This window comes from Dunckerocampus dactyliophorus, chromosome 18, assembly GCF_027744805.1.
Source record: "Dunckerocampus dactyliophorus isolate RoL2022-P2 chromosome 18, RoL_Ddac_1.1, whole genome shotgun sequence".
In the NCBI taxonomy this organism is placed as follows: domain Eukaryota; kingdom Metazoa; phylum Chordata; class Actinopteri; order Syngnathiformes; family Syngnathidae; genus Dunckerocampus; species Dunckerocampus dactyliophorus.
Window position 1 is genome coordinate 4,813,646 of NC_072836.1, and position 19,031 is coordinate 4,832,676.

Below are 19,031 nucleotides of genomic sequence, written 5' to 3' on the forward strand. Positions count from 1 at the left end.
AACAAGGAAAATAAAGTTGTATTTTTGGAAAATTAGGTTGGGGAAAAAGTTACAATATTAGTATAAAGTCTTAATATTATGAAAAGAAAATGTGCAAGGATTATTGAAGAAAGTTGAAAAAACCCCAGCAAAAATGGGGGGAGAAAAAGCAGATTTTTGGTCAAAAAATAATTTCACAATTTTTTTTCCTCCTAAGTAAGGGTAAGTCACTATTGATGCACTACAATGCTGATCGGGATGTCATACAACTTCATGTAAAAAAAAAATCCCCAAATAAGCTATTATTGGATACGACGCAAAAGGAGAAATATTGTGGTTTTCTTTGACAGCGCCATCTAGTGGCCTGGCATGCACATTATAGTGTTTTCAGGCTGCGTGTGTGACAACTATTCAAAGAAATGTTCCCAGGTTGTTTTCATGTAAACGTATCCTTCAAAGCAGGAGGCCATGTAGCACTGTGGCCAAAGCGGCGAGCCTTTGCTGTCAAAAATAATAGCAAACAAACACCTTGTGAGCTGCTGCATGAATAAAAGAAAAAGAGCGAAACAGCCAGGAGGATCGCTGCAGGGGGAAAAGGCGTACATTTTAAATTCCCCCTCCGAGCCAGCAGCTTTTTATCCTTGCACACGACACAGGCTGCTTGAAGAGAAGTGACAACACTTCCTTGAAGCTCTCAGAGTTGTGCAAAGAGGAAAGGCACAAAAACAAAAAGGGACACAAAAGGATTCCCGTGACGTGGCAGCAGATCGCTGTGTCATGGCGGCGGTCGCCAACCGGGCCCACAGATGCTCTTTGCACTGTGGGGATAGACAGACATCATTATGTCACATGACCTCATGCAGATATGAAGATTTTTGATGTCGTCAGCGGTCAAATTTACATATTTAATGACCTCACTGCATCCATGCTGGCTGGTGCACCTGCTAAACACTCAAACTTTGACATATCATGCCAATACATGTTAAAACTATAACAACGAAAAAGAGACATATGAAACATATTGAGTCCTACACAAACTAAAGGAAGTTTAAAGCGCAATAATCCTGAATATGTTCATTTATGATGTCCTTTTGGATTTAATATCCTCGTGCTTGAGCTACTGTCAAGCAGAAAATCCTTGCAGGTTCAATGTTGCCATCTAGCGGTGCTCCGAGGAGACGCACACCATGTGACACAACTAGACAAGCCTTTAATAATATAAGGTATATATTTATTCATACGTACATATTCATTTATAATCGGTTAATTGTACAAAAAAAGAAAAGGAAAAAAGATTTACAGTAATTATATGAACTACAGTCATCGTCAAATGAAAACTCAAACAACGCTGTTCCCCGCCGCGTCACCTCTTGCCCTCGGTGATGATGCGTTTGAGGCTGAAAACGTCCGTGTGGGTGTGTCAAGTGCAAGGAGGTGGCAGGAGGTTTGCTTAGTGGTGCGTTCAGGGTACTTTCTTTAAAACCTGAAGGCTGTTTAAAGTTATCGACACGTGGCAAGGGCAAGAAGGCGCCACCGGCGAGCTGTTCTTCCTTCCTGTCTCGACATGGCTGCCATTTTGACACTTGGCCGCTCCCTAATCCCCCCCCCCCCAACCCCACCCGTAAAGCCCCGCTCAAACAAAACGGCTCAGGCGGGATTACACCGGACTCATCTTGTCTTGAATTATCCCGCCTGGCGCATCAAAAAATGATTAGAATCTTCACTCAGGGGTCCCCTCCCCTCCGTTAAATCCAACATAAATTCTTCAACATTCCACACTTGGTTTTTCAGTCTTGTCTGGGGGGAGCAGAATGCACGGAGAGTTGCTGGGGAAATGACAAATGAGAATCTTTCGAAAGTAGAAGAAAAGCCAACTCAGTCAGTCAGTCCTCGATGGAATCATTCAATAAGTAGAGAAACAAAAAAGAATCTACTTACAATTGCACTGGCGCCAACACTCTCGCCCGAGTATTTACAACAAGTAGAAAAACACTACATCTCAGGGAGGAGAGCTCCATTTGGAGACAGTGAACGCAACACGAAGCAGCTGCAATTCCCCCCTCCAAACAATAAAAATAAAAAAATAAAAAGCTGGGCAGCCCTTTAACATGTCCTTAGCATTGGGGGGCGCTTGGTTTTAACTTGGCCAATCAGAGTGGTCCCCCTCCCCTCCATGAAAAACAAATCTACCAAGGAGCATTAAGGTCACACTGAAAAGAAAAAATTGTTAGAATGAAGTTGAAATATTATGTTACTAATAATTAAACAAGGAGAAAATATTGAAGTTATGTGATTTTCACGCAAATGAAGTTGTAGTGTTGTGGCCAAATAAAGTTGCAACATTAGGAGAAGAAAGTTGTAATATTATGAAGAAGAAAAAAAACATGTAATTTAACAAGGAAAATGTAACAATATTGAGTGTAAAATGTAAATAATTAGAGAAATTAAATTGGAATGTTAGGAGAAAAATGTAATTTACAAAAAAAGTAATACAAAAGAAGTCATAATTTACAAAAAATATAAAGTATAATGTCAGAAGAAAAAGTCAAATTATGGAAAATATTGTAATTTACAAAAAAAATAAATAAATTACGAGGGGACAAAAAGCCTTAATTTATGAAATATAAAGTTGTATAATATGATGAAAAAGTCATAATTTACAAGAAAAAAATAAGTGGCATAAAATTACGAGGAAAAAACTTGTAATTTACCAAAATAAAGTAATATAAAAATGAGGGGAAAAAAAGATGTAATTTACAAAAAACAAAGTAGTATATTATGAGGGGGAAAAAAAATACTAATTTCCAAAAACATATAGTATATCAAGAGGGGAAAAAAAGCCATAATTTCTGAAAAATCAAGTTGTATAATGTTAAGAGGAAAAAGTCGTAAATTCCGAAATAATAAGCTGCATGAAATTAAGAGAAAAATTTTTTTTAATTTACTAAAAATAAAGTAGTATAATATTATGGGGGAAAAGTTAGAAAATAAAAAATGTTACAAGAAGAATAAAGTCATAATGTTAAAAAAATCTAATTTAAATGGACATTGACTTGTGTAGTGCTTTTCTACCTTCAAGGTACTCAAAGCGCACAACTGTATAATACTGCACAAAAGAAAGTCTCACTTTATGAGGAAAAAATGGAATTTACAAGAATGTAGTTATAACATTTGGATTTTTTTTATTTTATTTTGTGAGAATTGTGAGAAAAGTCACACAAAAAAATGTACTTTTATAAAAAGGGGTTAAAAAAAAACAAAAAAACACCAAAACAAATAGAATAAGGTTGCAATATTATAAAAATAAATTTGTATTACTGGGGAAAAAAGATTTAATTTTAAACTAATTTTAAAAAGGTTGTAATTCATTAAAAAACGGTTATAATATTACAATAATAAGGTTGTAATTCACAATAAATAAAGTTGTAATATTAAAGAATTAAGTTGAAAGAAAAAGTATGTATGTTTGAGGACAATATTGTATCATGTGAAATTATATATGGAAGAAATGGTCCGTGTTTTGGCACGTGAACGTCTTGATCAATACGAGCAGCTTACATGTGACTGTGTTGATAAACTACCCGCACTGAAAAAAATCTTTTTGTCGTCTTTGTATCCAATGAATACGAGAATGCAGGATTTATTCTTGGAACTTTACCACAACTTTCCTGCAACCTTTTCTTTTCAGTGTGACTCCGATGCTCCTTTGTCCACGAAAGCAAATTTGATTGTTGGCTTTTTGTCCTGTTGATCCGTGACAGTAACTGCTCTTCTTGCCCCCCCCCCCACACACCAACCCTAGTCGTCGTCTTCTTTAAAAATAAGTCCGCCCCCCATGTGTTCTATCATCATCATCATCCCTAAGGGGTCGCTTGTGTCCATCAAAAAAAACAAAAAAACAAAAGGTGTGACATGCAGCATTTGGCATCTTCTTCAGTCCCCGAATGTGTGCCTTGTTTCTTTTTAGAAAAATACTTAGTTTTTTCTTTGCCCCATCCCCCCTCCCCCCACTGTTGCCAAACAATGAAGCACATAGAGACAAGAGACAAGGGAGTGGGGGGGCTGTAACAACCTTACTGTGTGTGTGTGTGTGTGTGTGTGTGTGTGTGTGTTAGTAAAAACTCTTTTGAAATGTTCTCCTTTGTAAACAGTCTGGATGTTGCGTCTATAGGTGCAAAAAAGGCGGACAGCTTGTTTTTTTTTTAAACATCATTTTTTGCTGCTTTTCACTGGCTGTCACTTTTTTGGGGAGATGTGATGGGGGCACAAGGACCAGGCTTTAACAGTGCAGGATGTGAGTAAGCTGTGTTTCTTTCAATATGCATCGAACAGCGAGATTGTTTTTTTTGTGCAAAGGTTTGCATTGATTTTTGCTTTTTTTTTTTCATCAAATACATTCAAGCAATGCCAACATAGATAGACCCAACGTACCTAACGAACAGGATGTGTGTGTGTGTGTGTGTGTGTGTGTGTGTGTGTGTGTGTGTGTGTGTGTGCGCGTGCGCGCGTGCGCGTAATATTTTACAGTGGCTGACAGGGGCAATGTCCAAACGTTCCAAAACACAGAAATGATTCAAAACCAAAAAGAAGTTAGAAGTTAGCCAGCCTGGACGTGCCTGCTCGATTGCCCCCAGCAGCCACAGTAATATTTGAATAAAAAGGCTGAAATATGAAAGGACAATTGCGTATTAATTGGTATGCTTGTACTGGACTGAAGCAACAATTAAAAAACTGTTGTTATTTTAAGAGGGAACAGTTAATAAAAACATATGATATTGCAATATTCTGAAGTATGTATACTCGGGAAGCAACGGATACTACCTTCTTTGTAACACGGCTTTTAACCAAAACATGAATATGTGGAGTGTGTGTGTGTGTGTGTGTGTGTGTGTGTGTTACCCTGCACTGTTTGGTCTCTCTGCAGCGCCAAAGGTGGTGGGTGGAAGGGGCCGGGGACACACAGCGCCACTGGGCCAAGGGAGGTGGGGCGGGGCGAGGGAGGGCCAAGGGTCAGGGAGTCCAGTAGGAAACGTGTAACTCCGGTGACACGGGGAGGAAGAAAGAAGGAAGGCGGCGGACGTCTTTTACATCATAGCAGGATGCAGCAGCGGCAAAACCTCTGGCGGCTGCCCCCAACCGAAGGGGGCGGAGTCACGGGGGCGAAGTAGGCGTGCACTTTGATGTTAGGCAGGTGGGTCTGCGGAAGGGACGAGAAGAAGAAGATGATGATAGCGGAACGCTTTAAATGTCCACAATAAAGGTCAAGAAAGCCGGCTCGCTCCTCCCCCTCCAAGCCCTCCTACGTAGACTGGCGTGCACCTTATGTGGAACATGTGATCACTTGCACGCCAATATCATCATCATCTGAAAAGCCGATACAGATAGGAACCGATATCTCATTTTTATGCCAATAATAGTAGTTGGCTGGCTTCCTTAACTAGTATTTGCTTTTCGATGTCAAGTAGCTGAGAAGATATCGACCTACATCCGATTGGTTTTTAGTCTAGCGGAGAATATCAAAGTGGCCCCCAGCATTTCTCCCTGCCTGAGGTGAACCAATTTTATTTACTGTTTTCTTGACTTTATAATCAACTACCAGTTACAATTAAGGCTTTCATAGCCCATCCATCCAGCCATCTTCTACCACTCATCCGAGGTTGGGTCACGGGGGCAGCAGTCTAAGCAGGGAAGCCCAGACTTCCCTCCCCCCGGCCACTTTGGCCAGCTCGCCCCGGCAGATCCCGAGGCGTTCCCAGGCCAGTTGAGTGACATAGCCTCTCCGACGTGTCCTGGGTCGTCCCCGAGGCCTCCTACCGGTCGGACGTGCCATGAACACCTCGCCAGGTAGGCGCCCGGGAGGCATCCTGACCAGATGCCCGAGCCACCTCATCTGGCTCCTCTCAATGCGGAGGAACAGCGGTTCCACTCCAAGTTTCTTCCGGATGACAGTGCTTCTCATTTTATCTCTAAAAGGGAGAGCCCAGCCACCCTATGGACAAAGCTAATTTCGTCCGCTTGCACCCGTAATCATGTCCTTTCAGTCACTACCCAAAGCTCATGACCATAGGCGAGGGGAGGAACGTAGATCGACTGGTAAATTGAGAGCTTTGCGTTTCGGCTCAGCTCCCTCTTCACCACAACGCGCCGATGCAGAGTCCACATCACTGCAGACGGCGCACCAATTCGCCTGTCGATCGCCTGCCGATCCTTCCCTCACTCGTGAGCAAGACCCCGAGGTACTTAAACTCCTCCAATTGGGGCAGGATCTCATCCCCGACCCGGAGATGCCACTCCACCCTTTCCCAGGAGAGAACCATGGACTCGGACTTGGAGGTGCTGATTCTCATCCCGGCCGCTTCACACTCGGCTACAAACCGATTCAGCCTTAATAGCTTTTGTTGCTATTGTGCATTTTCCACAAATGAATTTCTTCAGGCTTCTGATTGGCTAAAAGAGCCTTATGGTCAAGAGTTAGAGTTTAAATACATTTTATAGAAAATAATTATAGTTTTACAGTTGTTTGCAGAAAACAAAGCAAAAAAATTATAAATGATAAATGGGTGGAACTTTTTGTTGATGCGGACTTCCCGTACATCCTGGTGAGATGGAACTCAATTGTGTTTCTCACTTTTTTTGGCATTCCCAACCGTCTTTGGCCCCATGGTGGGTTATTTAGCAGTTGCACTCAATAAAAAAAATGCATGGCAACGTGTAGGATGCTATGTTTCTTTGCAGAACCACACAGTGCAAGGCAAACAGAACGGTTTGCTACATGCAAATTGTACAAAAACAAAAAACTTTGGGCAAAAATTTGAAAACAAATTATACAAAACTGGGGTGTACTAAAACCGAGGTTTGACTGTATTAGAAAGACTGTGGGGAGTCCAAACCAGCATTCATCCATTTCAAATCATTGCAGGTGATCTTTCGTATGTAAAGTTCAAAGTTAATCTTCAAATGAGGGTCCCCCACTCACCCTGAGCCTCTTGATGCCGGCGCGAGTGATCTGCTGGCAGTCGTAGAGCTCGATGCGGTCCAGGCTGTGGCAGCTCTTCAGGTGCTCCAGCGAGGCGTCCGTGATCAGGGGGCAGTTGTCCAGCTCGATCACCTCCAGTCGGTCGTGAGCGCAGGGCCCGCTGCCCAGGTGCCGGATGCCGTCGTCTGTGATGAGCTCGCAGTGGGAGAGACTCTGCGGGACGGAGGAGACACACACAGCGGACAGAGAGGGAGTGAACTTGCTGACCTGGCTGTCATGTGCTGCCTCGGCAAAATATCTGCAAAGCGGCCGGGCGGAAGACTCACCAGAACTTGCAAGCGGGGGCAGTAGATTGACAGCTGTATAAGCGTTCCGTCTGTGATCTGATGCAACGAATATCAGAATTGCACACTGAGTAGACAATAAGTACATAACAAACAGCCTCAAAAACATACGCCTGTTAAAAGTTACATAAAAAATGTCCGATAATGATCTGAGTGGACACACAGCCACGATTTTAGATGATCAAAACACACACAAAATACAGTAGCCACTAACAGCGGATGAAGTCACTGCTTTAGGAAGAAAAAAAAACAAAAACAAACTTTGACACTCACAAAAAACAGGTGCGTTAAAATTGTGTTTACTTACTTGGACACATTCTTCTAAATCCATCTTCTCTAGCTCGTGACAATTCTACCGAAACATTAGATAGACAGACGTCTACATTTATTCTGAAGCAAAAGCAAAAATGCAGTGAAAAAAATATGCCCAAACTCACCCTTGCTAATGTTGTGAAGCCCACGTCTGTAAGCTGTGAGCAGCGAGCCACTTCTAGTATTCTACAAAGGAGGTTGGAATATAAAATATGCACCTTTTACTGGGGGGTGGTGTAAACATCCTCAGGCAACATCAACACACACATGACAACCTCTCTGCCCGTTTCAGGTGTTTCATTTTACCTGAGGCGAGGGCAGTTCTGTCCGAGCGCGTGCAAGATGGCGTCCGTGATGTTGGCGCAGCCCGACACGCACAGGGACTGAAGACGGTGGCACCCCCGGCAGATGGTGATGAGGCCGTCGTCTGTGATTTGCTGCTCGTTCAGACACGGGACGTGTATTGGTCGGGTGCAAAGATGCAGGAGTGCAAGATGACAATGTGGAACCCACTTATGTCGACACCCCATCAAGCCCCGGGGCTTGACCCAAGACCGAAATAGCTCATTTCTAAGAAAATTGTTCCATTGTAATTTTGTCGACTTCCTCATTATGGCAAAGCAGCTTAACTACTGTCTAGTTACACAGCGTGAAAACGTGCACACAGGGACTTCCTGAACACCCCGAGATAAACTTTAAAATGGAAGAATGGAAATATTAATCTGCATTCTACACCTACTTTTTTCTTTTTTCAGATTGTTGGGGGTGTGACATCATCTAGTTTGCATAATTGGCCATGACGACGCACATGCATGTAAGTTTTATGGACGCTGTGGGAGACAAAAAACTTCACAAGCAAAATAAATATGTTGAAAAATACAAATGCACTTTCTTCTGTCGCTTCTTTTTGTCATCTTTATATAATCACAAACATGACGGAGCTACCTGTGCATGCGTTTAGATCTGGGGTGTCCAAACTTTTTCCAGCGATGGCCACATAGTGAAAAATGGAAGGATGCAAGGACCACTTTGATATTTTGTAAAGCATGCTTAGAAATTTTATATATATATATATATATATATATATATATATATATATATATATATATATATATATATATATATATATATATAAAATTTTTAAACTGTATTTCAGCTTTGGGATATAGGGCAAAAAGCCTCTTATTAGTATGCACTTACCAACCGACCCACATTTTTCCCCCATTTTTGCTGTTGTTTTTTCCCAAATATTTCAACTTTCTTTTGAAATAATCTTTGTAAATTTTATTTTGTAATACTTTATTTACATAATGTAACTTTTTCCCATCCCTAACCTAATTTTCCAGAACTGACAACTTCATTTTGTTTGGTTTGTTTCTCATAATATTACAACATTTTAAAAAAATAAAAATTTTCTTTAATATTTCAACATTATGCTACTAAAATGACATTACTTTTCCTTATAATATTACGTTATTTAAAATAAAAACTACAACTTTTTCTTCTTAGATTTAGACTTTATTCTTGTAATATGACTGATTTTTCCATTTTTGTCTCTCTTTTTTTGGAAGTTTTCTTGTTAAATTCTGGTTTTAGAATGTGCCACGGGCCGCACTATGGACACCAGAGGGCCCACAGCAGGACCCGCTGCTTGTTGAGAAGAGCGATACGTGCTTTCATGTCAGAGTCTCTTCCAAAGTGTCCAATAAGACCAGAAAAGCGGCTAGATTTATCGCAAGTCGCTTTACTCACTAAATACATACTGCCCAAAAAAAAACCAAAGGGATCACTAAAATAACATCCTAGATCTGAATGAATGAAATGTTCGTATGAAATACTTTGCTCTTTACATACTTAAATGTGCTGACAACAAAATCAGACAAATGTTATGTATTGATTGGTGTTATTTATTTATTTAGTGGGGGTGTCTTGTTGTCCATCTGTTGTCTATTCAATTTGCACAACAGCATGTGAAATTCAATCTGTGTTGCTTCCTAAGTGGACAGTTTGATTTCACAGAAGTGTGATTGACTTGGAGTTACATAGTGTTGTTTAAGTGTTCCTTTATTTTTTGAGCAACGAATATATATAAGTTGGCAACACTGATCCCTCCTGCTACGTCTTCTTATGCAGCGTTACGATGCATATTCACTACATTCACATACAGTCCCTTTATAATGTGTTTATGAGCGAGGGCGAAAAGGTAGCGCGAATCTATTTGTGGCAGTCCGAGTTTATTTGTGGCAGTTCTCTGGTCAAAAACAACGAATTCATGGGTAATACAGTTTACAGCAAGATGCACTTAATGCCACCAACGCGGCTTAGCAACTGTTCTCTCTTGGGCTGGCTGCAACTAGCAGGCACTAGGCCACTGCCCAACCCCTGAATCACAGCGCAGAACCATCCACAATACTGACATGGAAGGTTCAAATATCCTTTATTATCGCCCATTCTCCTTAGCTCTCTGGCCAAAGTCACACATAAATGTGCAAGCGATGGTTAGTTTTGGTTGAGATTGATGTCGACAACCGCTTATGTTGACCTCGGTCAGCCAGTCCAGGGGGAGACAAGATAAGCAGGTTCCACAGTGCCACATGAAGACTGGTTTCATATCGACTGCACTTACTGAGCACGTCTGCAGGTTGAGCGTGACCAACTCGGGACAGTGCGCCCCAATATGCTTCAGTGCCTCGTCTTCTAGCTGAACTCGGGAAAAAGAGGAAAAAAAGGGTTACAAAAAAAAGCACACGTTAAAAGACAACTTAAGAGTTGTCATTGTCAGCTAGGCGCACCTGTGTGCAGCCTTTGAGGAAAAGGCCCTTGAGTCCAGGGCAGGACCGAACCAGAGCCTGGATGCCGTCCTTGGTGACCTGATCACACCAGGAGATGTTGAGCTGCTCCAACAGTGGGCAGCCCTCGCTGAGAAGTAACAAAAACAGCAACAAGTGAGATAAATAAAGGGTACAAGTCATCTTTCATTTTGCTAACTAAGGCGCTGTTTACTCTTGCAATCTAATCTGATCCTGTCAGACCATTCTGATATCTGATCATGAAGACGAATATGTAGAATCTGCCGCACGGGGGCCTAGTGGTTAGCATGTTGGCTACACAGTCAGGATTTGAAACTCTGTTGGACATCTCTGTGTGGAGTTTTCATGCATGTGCTTCAGCTTCCTCCCACATTCCAAAAACATGCATGTTTAGGTCTAATTTTAGGAAGCAGGGACCGGCGACAAATGCTACTTTTTCGGTGTTCAAGGTAGTTTAAATTAATCTTTGAAAGTGTATTTATTAAATATGCATGTAAAGAAATACAGTACATGTATTTTACTGTTAATTTTATTGCACATTTATGCATTTTATTTCCTGCATGGGGACGCAAATGGCACTGATTTGGTGGAACGTCCCACAAACAAAGCCTATTTGTTTCATAAAACAACACAAAAAACCTGCAATGCCCCTCTAAAAGATTGTGTTTGCTGCAAATTTGATTGGTTAGCCCTTTTTGCTACAATAGTTTGGGAGCAGCCTTTTGGGTGTTGCACACCTGAGAGCTTTGAGTGACAGGTTGGTGATTGAGGTACACGAGGCGAGGTCCAGGTGCTTCAGTTTTGGGCAGAACTTGCTCAGGCTGTTACACGTGCTGCAAAAGAGAGGTTTTCGTGCCACAAACGTCAACATAAAAGTGTCTTAAACAAAAAAATGAATACGGTGCTTCATTGATGTACCTGTCAGTGATTTTAGTGCAGCCGTTCAAACTGAGCAGCTCAATGTTCCTGCAGTTCTGAGAGAACGTCCTAAGGAAAAATAAAAAAAATTATATTCATATGATGGCCAAAGGACTTGAAGCCATTTCCTCCAGGGGTCGGCCTCACCTCAGGGCGCTGTCACCCACGCCGAGGCACCCCCGCAGGCTCAGCTTCCTCAGGAAGCCCCCGCATCGCTTCGAGATGTTCTCCACCACTCGGCCCTGCAAAAAAAACAAAACAGCGTTAAAAAAGTGTCTTGGCTCCACACACGCACACACAACGCGGAAGACATGAGGTGTGAATTAAACAACTAAAAAGTTCACCTCGATGTCCCGCTGGAAGTCAAAGAGGTCGATCCGCTGCCAGTTGCTGCCGTCCAACGCCAGGACATTCCAGGACTGAGGGGCGAAGGGGAGGCAGAGTGATCATTGTCGACGTACAGCATGAATAATAAATAAGATCATATGATATGATTCTATGCACACTCACTCGTGAAACTTGAGCACAGCGACACAGCGTCACCACGTCCAGAAAGGAGAAGATTCTGGAAGACAAACGAGGGCAATTTAACCTGTGCCACGTTTGGGGTATTTATGGCAGTCTCCGTTTAAGCTGTGGCTGCTTTTCATTGTCATTATGGTAGTACTGTAAATGTGTGCATACAGGAAATACACTGACCAATCACTGCACTGTCACTCCTCCTGTGTGACACAACTCGGCCAATCAAACTGTATATTCAAAGCAGTGAGGAAAAAATGGGGCATAAGGATGTTACTATTACTAACATTTTGATAGTTTGTCTAAAAATAATGCTCACGTTCAAATATTTTTATCGTTCTTTACCATTTACTGTATTTAGTTTCTTTTTTTAATATTCAGGCACCTTAGGATTTTTGCTTTTTTCAAAAAATTTCTGTTACATTTAAAAAATGTTTTATTAGCCATTCCATTTCAGTGCAAAAATCCTCCATAAATATTGTCTGAATAACACTGAATTAAGTGTTTTTTTTAATGTAATCCCTCATTTATCACGGTTAATTGGTTCCAGACCTGACCGTGATATGTTTCCATGAAGTGGGACTGCTTTTTTATAAACTGAATATTTCTGTAGTTACAGCATATTAGAGCATAGAAAACCTGTTTACAACCTTCTAAATACAGGTTTTAACATCATTAGAGCCCTCTAAACTGAAATAACACCCCTATAGTCACCTTTACACTCCTAGTATCCAATATAGTAGCCATAATAAGAGAAAATAAGTCATTTAAGACTCGTGCTAGTGTGTGTTGCTTTTAAATGTGTTCCGGTGCAACAGAAGGTGAGTGCGGGGTGGACAGGAAGTAATGTCAGGGGTTCAGAGTTGCGCTTCACCTTGGCCAGGGTTATGGCCGCAACAGTAGCCCGTGTTAATTCAAACCTGGAATAAAAGCCTGTTGTTCCAGAAAACAAGTGTGGTGCTTGTGTGTCTCACCGAACATTATTACAGTGACTTTACTGACACACATACCATTCTTTGAATGCGTCTTCTGAATGCCTTATCTTTGTCTTTTAGTTAATTTAGGCATTTTTTATGCTTGAAAATGCTTAATTTAGGCAAACATACATACTAATAATAGGCCGTATTAAACCACAAAATAGCATGATTTATTAATTAATATGGTTTGAAAAACCATGGCACAGGGAACCCGCAAAATTCGAAGTGCAAAGTGGCAAGAGTTGAAGATGACTGTATATAATATTTGGAACTCAATTCCAATGCGTTTTGCACATCATGCAGTGGAAACCCCTTATGAAGACAACTCAAGTCATGGTTCATCGTGTTTTTATTACGAAAACGTTCCCACTTAAGTCAACGTGGTCATATATGGTCGACCGCTTTTTTCGACAAAAAATGTGACGCCCAAAGGGCTCGTTTTTTGCTCCATTTAGCTCGACAACATCACTATCGCAAAGTAGTATCGCAACATAACTACTGTCTAGCCACACAGCATTAACACACAGCAACTTCCTGTTCAGTGCAAAATAAGCTTCAAAATAACAGCATGGCAGTACAGTTGTCCCTCGCAACTTTGTGGTTTACTTAAATGATCTGTTTTGACTATGGCCTATTATTAGTCAAAAAGTCTTGAAAGACAAGTCATATGTAGTATTGTGGCCACTAGGTGTCAGTAATGTTCCATTGATGAGACATTACCTTAACACTTAACATGGAGTCAGCCATGGCATGTCCAACATGATGGAATGAAAAAAAGTTCTCTTCTCATTCAGTGTAGAAGTGGTACGTTTTTGGCTTCTTAATTTGTCCTTTCCCCCCCACTGCATTTAAAACACTTTCTTCAGTTTAGAACAAATAAATTGGAGGCTAACTAGTTGGCTTGGTAGCTTGCTACTGAATATGCTCTGTACTGTAGTGGTGTTGCGCAATCTGGTGTAACAGAGAATAGAAGTGTAAAAGTGATTTTAGGCTTGTTATTTCATGTCTACAGCGCTCTTATAATGATAAAATCCGAATGTAGAAAGTCATAGACAGGTTTTCTACATCCTAACTACAAAAATATTCAATTTATTAATATTGAACCCTTCTTTGAGGAAAGTCACTAATCGTGGTCGGGTCTGGAACCAATTAACTGCGATACACGAGGGACAACTGTATGCACAAATGGAAGAAAACCATGTCAACATGTCGCCCGTTCCCCTTATGTCTCTGGAGAAAGTCCCAAGTAAATGGCGTGAGTCAGCCAGTCCCCGGCTTGAAGATGTCTTCCTCAACACCTCATTAACTCTTAGAGGCAGCCCAACCAGTCACGTGCTTGTCTCCTCTCCAGTATCCAACCACGATGGGGGCACCTTACTTACTTAATGTGTGTAATGAATAGCCAGGAAGGTACCGGCGGATGCTGTTGTCATGGCAGTTTGCGAGCATCGAAGCAGACAACCTCACCACACAAGCGCTACGGACACGTCTGGTCCAGCGAGGCTGAGGTTTGAGTTATGGCTTTCATTTTGATAAGAGGCTTATGAGTTTTTTTTCCCCCTGCCTCTAGTCTGAGAACAATTTGAATGTTGTATAACCTAAAGGCATCTGTTTTTAATTAAGACTTTTAAGCATCCAGAGAGCAGAGTGCGGTCCGGTCGAGAATAAAGAAAAAATCCTGTGGGTCGGTTGGTATATTTCACTAAAGGCATGTATGCACGTGTTTGTTTAAGGAGGGAGGAGGCCATTGGTGCCTTTCATTAGGATCTCCACATCGGTTTTAAAGGAGTCGAGGGACATGTGTTGAAGCTGCTGTATTTTTTTCCTTTTTGCCTGCAGATATAAAGGTGTTTTGGAAATGTCACTCACCGCAGCAACAGCTCCTTGGGTAGCTTCTTATTGATGACAGCCTCGTCGCTGTTTGTGAACATCTAAATAGACCACAAAGCCAGAGACCACAACGTTAGGGGGGGGAAAAAACATTGGCTTTAATCAACTCACTCAAGGGTAAATGATGCTGCTGCTGCTGCTGTAATCTCATCGCAGCCTCAGATAGCTGCACTATCATGGAGCTGATAAAGAAGAAAAGGATTTGTGTCTTTTAAGAGGACTTTGGACAATTTCTGTATTATCTTTATTCTCGTAAATTTTTGTCCTACTTTATTTGTGCAGTTTTACTGTATAACTAGTATCACAGCTTGTTTCTTTGTGATTGTGCACAAACATTTTTTGTCAAGCTAGAGAAGAAGTTGGATGATTTTTAATGGAAATATAAATTCAAGACATTAAAAAAATAGCATGTTTTTTTAACAATACAGTGTCCTGCAGAAGTATTGGAACAGTGAGATCAATCTCTTTATTTTTGCTGGACACTGAAAACATTTGGGGTTGACATCAAAAGATAGGAATTTGACCAGAGAGCAACATTTCAGCTTTTATTTCCAGGTATTTACATCTGGAATCTAATCTAATAATTACAATAGTCACTTTTAGTGCAATCCGAAATTGGAGGAGAACATCAACGTCAACCTAGCAGGAGGGTTCCGAGGGGGTGGAGCACGCCGGCAGAGTGCACGGCGTCGCCTCGACTCAGCAGCATAATCCAGGGGACTTTATTGTGTGTCAAAAATAGACATTTTTTTATGGCCGTCTCAATTAGTCCCGTTTTTTCGCCATCCACGAGTGATTTCTCAACAGAACAAAGAGTGTTACGCTACTGTCTAAACGCAACACATTACAAGCGTACATGCGGTGAAATCATTTAACCGGAGGCTAAACTCGGCTTGAGAGTTTATTTCTGACACCACATGTCATTAGACGCCATAAGACTTCAGGGGAGGCGTAGCAGCTTGAAAATAAAGAAAAACATATGCTTTTTCAAGCAGGGGTGACAAAACTGGTCTGCCGACTGTGGTGGAACCTTGTCATTTTACTGGTGTGCTTCTTTTATTTTGAAGGCCTAACTTTACCGGCTACAGGATGTATTGCACCGGTGGCCGAGTGTTGCAGGGGGGACTGGAGGCTGTGCTGATCTGGCTGTCACGATCCGTACTAGAAACGCGAACAGTTCCATGCATGTGCAGAACGCGTCTACATGCGGTCGGACTATTATTCGACAGTCACGTGTTGTCAGTCATGCGTAATCTATGTCATCCGTCTGTCTGTATTACAAAATAGAAGCAACTTTGAAGAAATTAAAACATAATTGATCTTTTTTTTTCCTTCTATCACATGCATGGTGCAAGTGGATAAATTATAAGTCGTCTTTTCGCCACTGAAAAAAAACAAAAAAAGCATTTGCTGTCAAGATATATTTGGATGGATGGTATTCCTGTTTACAAAAAAAGACTCCTCTAGATTAAGCCATCATTGCACTCTACCTATGGTTGTTTACATTCAAATATCACTGTATTTTGTGTTGTTTTATATGTTTTATTGTATTTATTCATGTATAGTACACACAACTGCATCTGTGCATGCACTACGTGCATTGAGTAAGATTTTACGCAAAGGTCACACTTGGTGAAAGAAAGATGATAGAAACGTCCGCATGCTAACAAAGTCTTTTAACAAGAGTCACAAAGAAAATAAACCCCCAATATATTACGTATATGAAGTATGGTTATTGACCATTTATGTTCATACATTTTAAAAAATGATAACACAGCACGTGATGTCGCAGAAGCGCTGTCGTAAAAATTTGCCAATGGAGGAAGTGACGTAGCCTTGCGCATGTGCAGTACCGATTGCGTTGTTTCCGGTACAGATCGCGTAGTCACACCGGAAAAACTGGAGAGAATTGTTTTTTATGATAAATACATGAAAAATACAACTAACTACTAAAAAGGGGAGGGCGTCAGGCAAAATACGGTAGTTTCCTGGTGATGGTTTCCTGGGATGATTGACAAGCATGCCCTTGTGTCACACTTCAGACACCGCTTGTTTAAAGGCAAAATGTATTGATTTTTAGTTCCTTATAGAGAGAGGAAACATAAATGTGCTCCAGAAATTCTGGGGGAGTAAGGTAGACACCCAACCATATCACATCTCTGAGGGGAGGTTCACTGTGCCACACTTACAACAACCAAACTGAATAACATACACACAGGCTGGTGTATCTCATCAAGTGACTGTAACTAGCAGAGAGGTGATGTTTGTGTTGCAATAGCCCATTCCCATACAGCGTTAAAACACAAACAGGAAATGAAGCTGCAAGAAAGCATAAACAAACGCTCTTTCTCTGAAGGGGAGACAAGCGCCATTTCCGGTTACAGTCTCTCGTGTCTACGGCTAGCTTGCTAGCACGGCTCGCTCGCAGCTGTTTGACCAGGAGGTAACGGCCTGAATCTTCCGAGTCGTCAGCTGTTGCACCGTTAAAAATAAACAAAAACCCACTCACAAATCCCACGCTCGGTTTGGGGCGGGGTGAGATTAAAACAACACTCAATGGCCGAACCGCGCAGGCTAATGTCACCGCATTTTTTTAAAGGGAACAAGTTTGCAGCCAAATACTCCTCCTTTGCTATGCTATTGTGGCAGCTGCGACACACAAAAAGTTAAATGTTATTGAATAACCACCAGGTTTCAAGTAGCATACAAATTAACAAGCTGGCCATCTTTGTGGTCAATAAAGTGTCGTTGTTTATCAGGTTTGGGGCCTGTTGTTGCTGGCTAACACACGGGGTGAAGGTAGCAGTCACAAACCTAGGCCCCCCACCGTGGCAGCGGCTACATGAGCACAACAACCCGGCTAGCATCACAAAAAGTCACGCCATCAACTAAGTGTATCTCCGCATAGGCTGCATCATAATGAATTGTGAGCGCCTGTGTAGTATTCGGCGTGCACTGTGTGTAGCCTAGCTGTCTTTTGTTTTGACGGTGCACATGAGGACAGATTTAGGAGCTTTAAATGCATATTGGGTGGATAAACAACTCAGACATGTCCGGCCTGCTGCATGTTGTTGTTGTCAGCACAAAGCAACAGTGTTTGACCTAATCCTAGTGCACAGTGCGGAAGCCTCGTCGTCACCGTCGTGTTTGCATACTTGTCCACACTCGCGAATCAATGGCGGTGGTGCGGCGTAAACTCACCTCAAAGCGGCTCCGGGAAACGCCGTTCACCTCCTTCCCCATGTCGGACGCTGCTCGCCGACTCGGTGGATTCGGTGCGGGCGCAAGTCGGAATGCAGCAGACGCGGTCGCTCTTCCTGCCGATTCCCATACACGGCTATCATGCTACCGAACACCGGGCAGCTACTTGGACGCCGCCGTCCCTGTTGGCCTATAGATACAAATGACCTCTTCTTTCAGCATGAAAAAAATAATACCGCTGTTCCAGGCAGCCGCCAACCAATAGGCCCTTATTTGCTGGGTTAACCCTCCCTCACTCCCTCCCATCCATGCACACAATAACCAAGCAGGAATATGATACACAATGTAGCTAGTGTGACGCTTATATTGCTTTTTAAATAAAACAAAAAACATGTTTATGAACGCAAAAAATTTAATTTGCTTGTCTGGCGCTGCAGGACCACAACAGTAGAGGCAACTAACGTCATGTATAAGTAGAATGAATAATAATAGACATAATTAATATACATAGCAAGATTAACAAGCCAATTAAAGCGCTCAATCATTGCATACTGAACATTAAGCAGCAAATAAGAACGTCCCATACATTCCCAATGTAAAGGTCATATCATATTTTTTCACATTCTATGCACGAAGACAAAGATAAGAAATCGACTATTTTGGTCTCTATTGATACACATACCGTTTACATGCTAAGGGACTCAATTCTGACCGTTTATTTTCCCCTCACACTCCTTGAAACTTTTGTTATTGCCAAGGGAGACACCACTTCCGCCTTTCTACTTGACCGCGCCCAAATGTGACGACATAGCCAATCAGCACACGGATTGTCATTTTACGTCACATAGGAATTGGAACGAAATGTGTGCGGTTTTTTTAAAAAATAAAATACCTCACTTGTCACTTACATCTTATTAAATTTTACGAATGACGTTTTATTACCTTGTCAATATATTACTGTCATATGTTTATTATTAATTAGACGCGGACTTTGAATTGTAATGCTTAGCTTGTGGTTTGTTAATTCAAGTTTGTATGCTGAATTAAAAGTAGCCCCTTAAGTATTATTATAGTACTAACATTTACAGTCTCTGCGCTTCATTGT

The 19,031-nt window shown here is 41.6% G+C and overlaps 1 protein-coding gene across 2 annotated transcripts; it reads right to left on the reverse strand.

Annotated features, from left to right (window-relative positions):
• fbxl20 (F-box and leucine-rich repeat protein 20) lies at positions 1-18,695 on the reverse strand. 2 transcript variants are annotated; one of them, XM_054759437.1, is made up of 16 exons: positions 18,609-18,695; positions 17,927-18,116; positions 14,705-14,766; positions 11,850-11,904; positions 11,684-11,758; positions 11,487-11,581; positions 11,340-11,408; positions 11,159-11,254; positions 10,404-10,530; positions 10,238-10,312; positions 7,918-8,048; positions 7,737-7,797; positions 7,607-7,651; positions 7,282-7,338; positions 6,956-7,168; positions 1-5,176 (listed from the first exon to the last, which is right to left on the reverse strand). In XM_054759437.1, the coding sequence occupies exons 2-16, from the start codon at positions 17,966-17,968 to the stop codon at positions 5,069-5,071; spliced, it is 1,311 nt and encodes a 436-aa protein (XP_054615412.1). In that variant the 5' UTR covers positions 17,969-18,116; positions 18,609-18,695; the 3' UTR covers positions 1-5,068. The 2 variants fall into 2 exon arrangements, with proteins under 2 accessions (XP_054615412.1, XP_054615413.1); XM_054759438.1 differs by having other exon boundaries at positions 18,639-18,656.
• Positions 18,696-19,031: the final 336 nt, after the last annotated feature.